General features: G+C 44.0%; 1 protein-coding gene across 1 annotated transcript; it reads right to left on the bottom strand.

Annotated features, from left to right (window-relative positions):
- Positions 1 to 336: 336 nt before the first annotated feature.
- On the bottom strand, positions 337 to 5,455 carry LOC141929559 (histamine H3 receptor-like). The gene is made up of 3 exons (XM_074839204.1): positions 5,191 to 5,455; positions 4,945 to 5,111; positions 337 to 2,674 (listed from the first exon to the last, which is right to left on the bottom strand). The coding sequence occupies exons 1-3, from the start codon at positions 5,444 to 5,446 to the stop codon at positions 1,790 to 1,792; spliced, it is 1,308 nt and encodes a 435-aa protein (XP_074695305.1). The 5' UTR covers positions 5,447 to 5,455; the 3' UTR covers positions 337 to 1,789.
- Between the last annotated feature and the right edge of the window lie 3,287 nt (positions 5,456 to 8,742).

Raw genomic sequence — 8,742 nt, 5'->3', positions numbered from 1 at the left:
TAGAATTAATGCTATTCAAAAATCTTAATGTTGCTCTGTATCTGTTGGTGCTGTTCCTCTTAAAAGAACTGTTAAGCTGATTGTTTTCTTATAAAATACCCTTAGTAGAACATGATGATCATGTTCATGTAGATACTTTCATATAGTAGGGATATGCCTTCCTAGTTTACAATATTTGTTAACCATGTTTGTTTAATCCTCAAGGTCAGTCCTTGTAACTTAGGAATTGTCTTTGAATAATGGTTTTGCGGTTTCGACTGCAGTTACCCAAATGTTGTAGGCTAGTGCTTTTCACATGTACCACTTGTTAAGGCTACAAAGTTATGACTCTTTCACAGTTCTTAATTATGTTTATTGAAATTTTACAAAGTAAATAATTTCAAAATCCTGTCTGTAAATTTTAAGATCAACTGTACTAACATGCATTTTGGCTGTGGCAATGGACAACTACAGCTGTTCAATAGCTATCACTTGTCAGCAAAGGAAAGTGTTAAGCTACTTAAAATGTTTAAGATGGTGAAACAGACTTGTATAGCTAGTGATGTTCAAATTGATACATACCTCTTGTGGGACAAATCTAGCTGTGTGAGTTTCTGTGGCAGAGGCAGAATGGCAGAAACAGGATGTAGGTGTTTACATTCTTGTTTTTCACACTCATGGTCAACAGCAAGGCTGTAAATTTTAAGAGTCATGCTACTCATGATGGATGGTCTAAACACTTTGAGTAATACTTTTTTTGACTGCTGACTGGATGGATGGATGGATAGATCCAATGGATGGGGTAGGGGAAAACATTTTTTTCCTTTCAGAAGTAGCCAGAACTAGTAAAAATCTAATTGGAAATGTTTTAAAAATTACTCCAAGGGAAGTTTACCTAAAGCTCTGTCTATAGCAAGATCTGTCTGTCATAGATCTCATAGATTAATTATGCTTACTCTGTGCTTTTACAGCAAAAGATAGAAGAGTAATACCTGTCAATCCTGTAAGGAGTAGAGGTTTGACTTGAGTAGATTCCTGCCCATGCAGGGTCCTGGTGGGGGCAGGAAGTCATAGCTGAGGGAGGAAACTTATGGTGAAACTCTCCCAGTGTATAAAATCTCAATTCTCACATCTGCTGTCACAAAGCTTAAAACCCTTTTATATTCCTGTCCCTGAACTTGGTTCTACTAAAAATTTCAACCACCTTTTCCATTCAAATCAGTGTTCCTTTACCTGCTGCAACTGCTCAGCTTCTCTGGTAACACAGCTGTTCTGGTGCCTCTTGTCCCGTGCTTTCCCTGGACACCAGTATTTAGTTTTTTGCATTGGTCTGGCTTGCCTCTTAACTGGGGAAAAAGCATACTACACTTAACAGCCAAGACCCTTAGCACCTTAGAGTGGGTTTGGGGGTAAAATATATCAGGTCCGAGGTTAACACTTTATTAAATTCCTTACCAGCAATATTTACAGTTACTAAAAGTAAGAGAGCCTGAACTCTTAATTATTGGCTGTGAATGTTATATTCTCTCTTCAGAACTTTAACACTAGTGCACCATTACCAGAAAATAATTGTTGGCATAATTTCCCAAAGAACTTTGATAATTTCTTTCCTTTCATTGCTGTGATTTCTCCAGCTACATGAATGACTGTATTTTATACATTCATAAATATCTGCACTTGTAACTACTTACCAGTACTCCATAAACTACCCAGTACACATTGCACTTAATACTTGCAGGTGAATATTGGCCAGTTTATGCTCCCACTGAAAGCAAGATGTACTCATTGTCAGGCTTCACGCTTTCTTTTTTCACATAAAAATATGAGGATGAATTTTGGCTTTTCCTGGACACAGGAGTTTTATAAAGGCTTTCCTAAAGCTCATGTGACACAGTGGGTATAGAACAGGGTTAATAGCTGAATTCACCCACAGAAGCCAAAATGAAGTCTCATAGAGTGAATACTGCACACAGTGCCCATGGCAAGCTGCTCTGATGATCATCAGAAGTGTATATGGAGCCCAACACAAACCAAACACACAGACAATAATTGCTAAAGACTTTGCTACTCTTTTATCCCGGGACAGTCTAAATCTATTTGCCATAGTGTTAGAAATGTCCACTCTGCTGGTGGCATTGCATATGCTTTCTGTAGTTTTGTAGAAACCATTCCTATCAGACTTAGTCTCAACTTCCATCTGAAGTGGTGGAAGGTCTTGACTGATATTCAGATTTAATGACTGATTGTTAAGCTTACGTAGGCTGAGCCTTGAAACCTTTTTGGGGGGAGAAAGGCTGCTTGTTCTTTTCTCATGTTTGTGTCTGTTAGCAGGCTTTACAAAAAATATAGTGTGTTCCCTTTTTGTCCCCTGGAAACTCATTTCGCAGTCCTCTTGACCAGGTGATAGATTTTCGTTTCTGAGGGATGTACGTTTCCTGATGTTGAGGTAAATACTTAAGTTAAAATACGTAACAGTGATGAAAGGTGTAAAGAATTCAATAGTAGAAGCAATCATTAGGAAATACCAGTTGTAAAAGAATTCTGCATGACATTCTCCTTCAGGGAGGATGCTCTTTTGGGCAATGTGCTCCCAACTGAGAATGGCTGGACCATAGAGAAGAAAAGCAGCAATCCATACAGTGATCATCTTCAATATTGCATTTCTGGTCATCCCTTTCTGAGCCCTGTAACTGACCTGGGAGAGAGAAAAGTTAAGTCACATATATACTAGTATCTCAAACAGCTACATGGCTATCTTGGAATATGCCCCCTCTGTCACTTGTGAGGGCTGATAATATATTGGTTTAGGGATGAGGGTTATACTAAACTTACCAGTACTCCAGAAAAGTAATATGAAATACCGATTTCAACAGACATTATTAAAGTGACATGTTTTGAGAACAGGCATTGGACCTTAAAAGCTGGAAGACCAAGGCTTTTCCCAAGCAAATAGCCACTGCTGTTCCTCGAACTGGTTGTCAGCAGCTGCTTACATAGTCAGTTGCATTAGCTGTGACACACTGTCGATGTCTAAAAGCATGGCCCTTCAAAATTCATTGATTTAGAATGTTTAAATAAATTTAAAATACATAAAAGGATCTGAATTCGTAGAACACCCATGGAAGTTCTTTCTGCTTTGTGGAGAGAGAGCCTTTTTTTTTTCTAATGTGAAAATCACACCAAAAAAATTAATGGATAACAGCTTTTGCTTCTGTTCGATATCCTTAATTTCATTCTTTTATGAAGTACTTGCAGAACTCTGATCTGCAATTAAGATGTATACATAGAGTGTTGTGGTCTGCAAAGTGCTTTACAGGAAAAGTAACTAATTTCCCTTACTTAGAAAAGAGAGAAGTTAAGGTGCAAAAAAAAAAAATATTAAATATGTCAGTATTACTGAATCAGTAAATTGTATCACCAATAGAATTCAGTAGAATCTTAACATTGAGATCTTCTCAGTATTCTAATTCTTTGGTGTACTGGACAATATTCATATAGTGAACTGGAATTCAGTCTTCACATCTCTACAGTGGCCACACAGTGTTTTGGAATATGAAGTCCTCAAGCTTGAATTCTGTATAGGGTTCATGTTTACTGCCCTAGTCTGTGGATCTTGATCTCCAAAGCCAGTGCTGTTCGGGTAGAATACCCACACAGCTGAGAAATACGGAGTTTGAATCAGGTCTGATTTTTGCATTCCTTCACAAAGCTACTAATGATTTCAGGAGCAGCCTTGTAGGAAGATTACCATTTTCACTGGGATAGAGAATAATTTAGAACTTATATTCCTGTTGATATGTTCTTATACTGCCCTAACCCAACAGGCAGCTTCTGTACTCTTGCTTGGGGAGGGATTTTTATATGGAGGATTAATTTGAAGTGTTTTAAAGTGGCTGATTTTTTTTCGTTTATTATGACCAGTTCCCATTTGTTTCTGAAACCATCCGGTCTATATATTTATACTATGTGTGTAGTCATGACAGTTTGGTTTATAAAAGCAAAATTCATGGCTAATTCAGAACCTAGAAAATAAAGGAATTGTAAGTGTTGACTAAGAATTAATCTGTTCATTTCTCCCTCTTTAAAGAGAAGTTGGTGAAACACTAAGTTGCGTATAAATTGTTAAAGTGATCTTGTGGTCTCTTTTTGTACTGTTTCCAAAAAAAGTACTGTTGCCTCTTAGCTTCATTGCTCACTCTAAATCACACTAAATCAACATTTTAAGGAAATGTGGATGGAATTGGGGGGCTGAAGGATAACCAAAAAGTGGGTGTAGAAGATTGAAACCTATTAGCAGGTAAAACGTGTTATTTTGGCACCATCCAAAATACTTCAAGGCAGTATGAATTTAGCTTTTGATTTTGCAAAGTCTAGTCTCTGCCTTTTTTGATAACCAACATGCTGCAGGACTGAGGCAAGGCTGTAGGTCTTTCTGTGGCTGTTACATGCAAATAGCATTTGCATCCTTTGAAAGATGTCAACTTATTCTGCCACTTTTGAGCCACAGCGAGCAGTATACACCTCATTCTGCCTGCGAGTTTGGTACCCACTGCAAGATCTCTCTCTGCCTTGTGCTGCAGCTGGGATGGAGCGAGGCTGGTGCCAGCAGGTGCATTGCTGTGCTCTGAGGGAGAGGGTCTGTTTCAGCTGGGTCATACTTTTTAAGCTTCTCCAAGGTGTGGCTGGGGAAGATGTAAGTGCACCTTCTTCCCTCTGCTCTTCTAGCCGGAACAGCAGCATCTATAAACTGTGCCTGTTTCTGAAACCAAGTACCTCTTCCACTGGAAAAGTGATCCCTCCCAGAACTATTTCTAGGATTGAGGGGAACTGCCTGGATACCTCCTGTCTCCTATGGTGTCTGAGTGAGGTGTGATGTGATGGGGTGACCTAACCAAAGCACCTGCTTGAAAGGGCAGTCTTGGAGCCCCCACAGCCCCCCCTCGGGACCACTTGCCCCGTCCTTACCGCTTTGGTGACAGACATGAACCTGTCGAAGCTGATAAGGACGATGTTGAAGACAGAGGCGGTGCACACCAGGTAGTCTACCACCAGCCACAGCTTACACCAGCCCCGGCCGAGTCTCCACTCGCCCGTCAGCACGTAGGGGATGTAGAGGGGGATGCAGAAGCCGCCTGCGGACAGAGCTCGGTCGTGACACCCGCAGCGCTGCGGCGCGCAGCCCTCCGCCCCTCCCGCCGCCCCGCAACTCACCCACCAGCAGGTCGGCGATGGCCAGGTTGAGGAAGAAGAAGTTGCCCTGCGTGCGGAGGCTTCGGTCCGCCGCGAACGCCACAATGACCAGGGCGTTGCCCAGCACCGTGGCCAGCACCAGCAGCCCCATGAGCGCCGCCAGCAGCGCGGCGGGGCCGGCGGCCAAGGGCCCGCCGACCTGCCTGTCCGCCGCGCAAGCGTTGCCCGCCGCCCGCGGGCTGCCGGAGTGGTTGAGCCACGGCAAGTCCTGGCCCATGGCTCCCGGCTGAGAGCCCCGCACTGCCCGGCCCGGCTCCGCCGCCCGCCCCGCTCCGCTCCGCTGCTGGCACCGCCCCTGCCCCGCCGCAGCCCCCGCCGGAGGGAGGGGAGGGGCCGGGCGCGGCGGGCTGGGGGGCGGCTGGGCGCTGCGCGCAGCTCCCCCCCCCCGCCCGGGCTCCGGCCCGCTGGTGGGACGGCGGCGGCGTGGCAGAACTTCCCGGAGTCCGAGCGCGGCGCTGCGGCGGGAGAGCCCCGTTCCCGCTGCCCGCAGGCTGTTCCCTCCCGGGCCCGTGCTGTGAGGCGCCGGGCAGTAGCGCTGCCCGCGGCCGCCCGCCCGCTCTCGACGCCTCTCCCCGTTTCGTCCCGGTACGGGGCGGCTGCCCGGGCAGGCTCCGCTGCCCGCCTTGTGTCAGTGGCTCGTGCCCTGCACCATACCTGCAGCTCTTCCCTACGGCCCGTCGGGTCCTCAGGCGCTCTTTGCTTCCCGCCGTGGCTACCAGCCTTTCTGCCCCCTTCGCCCGCGCGTGCGGCCGCGCATCAGAGCGGCGCCGGGCGGCCGTCGCGTGCCTCTGGCGGGAAGGCGCCGCCTGCGGCCGCCTCAGCTTTCCCGTCTGTGGGAGCAGCCGGGAGGTCTCCCTGCGGTGCCTGGCGACATGTTTTCACAAAACTTGCAAGAATGTAGTAATTCCGAGACCTCTCTTTCCAAAACAGGCAGTGACTTAGTATTTTAAAGTGTGTTGTGACAGCGATGCCCGAGAGCCGGTTTTATCACAGAAGGTGGATCTATTCCAGAAACTAAACACCTGAGCAGCTAGGAAAGGGCTGACTTCTTTCAGCTTCTGGCAAGATGGCCAACCCAGTGCTGGGGAGGAGGAGGGGGACACACTGACCCCCGAATGAGCTGCAGAGGCTGCTGAAGTCTGTCAAAACTGAAGGGTAATTTCAGAGGGGAAGTGTGGTCTGCTCTCATGACTTGGCTCCCTGGATCACCAGCTGTGTTAAAATGCATATCCATTGATGGGCTTTGCCTCCCTAGAGACTGTAAGCAGTTTGGGGCTTGCTGCCTTCAGTATGGCCCCTTTGTCATTGAAACTGGATGATGGACTGGATGATCTTCAAGGTCTTTTCCAACCTAAACGGTTCTGTGATTCTATGAAAACAACTTGCTCAAAACCAACAATTATATATGCATAATCTTCAATTAATTCAGCCATCTCACACGTGGCAAAAGATTTGTGTAAATCTGCAGTTTGAAATAACAAATTTCGAAGCAGTTGCAGCAGTTTACTTTTTCTAAAGAGAGCTATTCAAATGGACACCAGGTAAGACAAGCGAGAATAGTTTAATAACTTGTCTATTATTTTTCCGAGGTTGAGCACGTATTCTCAAGGTAACAGTGGACTGGCCTTTTCCCCAGAGGGAAGTGTCAAGCTTTTGTCAATGTTGGAAGTACAAATTCCAGGCCAGGTAATCCTCCACAGAGGAGATTTTGCAATTTACTGTTTATGATATGGTCTCTCTTATTTATGTCAGTCCAGAGACAGAAATGGCATCTGCATGTCTAATGTGTATGAGCAAAATACTCCTCTTACATGCCTCCATATCATTATCTCCCTAAAGCAAATAAGTAAAGCCACACAAAGCAAAAGTGACAGGAACACTGAAGCCTTAGCTTATTACCATAGTGATTATTATTCTTCCCTAATTTGGGGACTCATTTTCACTTCCCTTTGAGCCCAATTGTCAATTTTCCATTCACTTCAGTTTGGGCAGGATCAAGCTTGTTGATAATTACTGGTAGCTGATTGTGCTGTGGAACATAAAAGATGAAAGAGGCAGCCAAGAGACACAAGAAAAAAAAATCTCAATCACCAGGAAAACATGGGAGAATTAATTTATTTTTTCACAAATAATTACTATATTCTTTAACTCTTCTAATATAAAGTAATTTTACAGCAGCTCAGTGAGTTTGCAGCATGTATGCTCGTGTGCTATATTTGAAGCAGCTTTTGTAGTATATTACCTCCTGGCAGATTTTGAGACTCTCAGTAAGTCCCGTAATAACCACCCTTACTGTCTTCTGATGCTCTTTTATTACTGCTGCTTTGGCAAGGCATGATTACTGCAACTCTTAACAAAATTCTGTTCCTAAAAGCATGGACTATCAGTCCATAACTCTGCACTTCAGGGACTTACTGTTGAAGGCTGTAGTAGTGCTGTGTGGAGACCCTTGCAGGCAGCAAATCCAAGTGTGCACTAGGTGGTCAGCATTCTCAGAACAGCAGGTTTTACAAATCCAGACTTCAAACATTCTCTTTTTCCCTTAAAAAGGATTTTTTCATGTCCTGTGAGTTACTGTCCTTTTTACTGACCTATGTTGATTTTCTTTTAAGAACATTAATTCTTGGGAGAAGAGCTTCAGTTCAAAATATATGTTATGGTGGTGTAGATATATGCACACACTTGGGGAAAAAAAAACTTAAAACGAGCACAGGAAAAAGAAGAGAGCTATACCTCATCGACCCCATTGTCTGAGCAGTCTGTCCTGGAGGGAGAACACTCTGATTAATGGATCCTGGCAGGATGAAGTACAAGTAGATGAAGAACTCTTTATAAAATGTCTTTGTGTGAATTGTAGGCTTCTGAAACCATATTTTGTTCCTGATCTTTATCTAATCCTTGGAGCAAGATACATAATTGATTAGGATTGGTAAAGAGGAATGACAGTATCCCAAGAAAATAATGACAAATGCAACATTTTCTCAGGCACATCAATAGTGACATGTTCTGAAATTTTTTGTTTCCTGTGATTTCTTTAGTGATAATTGTTTTCTTTTCCATAAGACTTCCTTCAGTGATTTTTGAAATAGTGAGCGATCTGAATCACGCAGTTTCCCATGACTCTGGCATATGTGGGTGAGTGTATCTACAGAAATGCTAGAAAACCAGAATGTTTTTCCCACGCCAGAGACAGATGACACTTTTCCCAGAACAGGCCAAATTCAGCTTCCAAATAGACTTGGGCAACCATGTAGAGAGGGGGTAGACTCCAGCTGGCTGTATAGCCTATAGGTTCAGAAGATGCAGAAGACCTTCTTAGCTAATACCTTCTTTGAAGTACGGTAGCAAGCACACTTACGTTGGATCTTTGCCTGAATCTGAACTCAAAGCTAAATCATGGTGTCTTTTACCAAATAACATACTGTACATAATGTTTCTTCCTCTACTTGTTCCTTTTAAAGATATTTTGATTTAGTCCTAGGATTTCACATACAGGATAACACTTTATCGGTA

This window comes from Strix aluco, chromosome 14 (assembly GCF_031877795.1).
Source record: "Strix aluco isolate bStrAlu1 chromosome 14, bStrAlu1.hap1, whole genome shotgun sequence".
In the NCBI taxonomy this organism is placed as follows: domain Eukaryota; kingdom Metazoa; phylum Chordata; class Aves; order Strigiformes; family Strigidae; genus Strix; species Strix aluco.
This window is presented reverse-complemented; position numbering and strand designations above follow the sequence as displayed.

Excerpts from the sequence above, each read along its gene's own strand:
- LOC141929559 (XM_074839204.1), bottom strand. The coding sequence starts at position 5,446 with ATGGGCCAGGACTTGCCGTGGCTCAACCACTCCGGCAGCCCGCGGGCG. Across the intron at positions 5,112-5,190 it reads CATCGCCGACCTGCTGGTGG|GCGGCTTCTGCATCCCCCTC; the intron begins GTGAGTTGCGGG and ends CTCTGTCCGCAG. Across the intron at positions 2,675-4,944 it reads TCATGTCTGTCACCAAAGCG|GTCAGTTACAGGGCTCAGAA; the intron begins GTAAGGACGGGG and ends TCTCTCTCCCAG.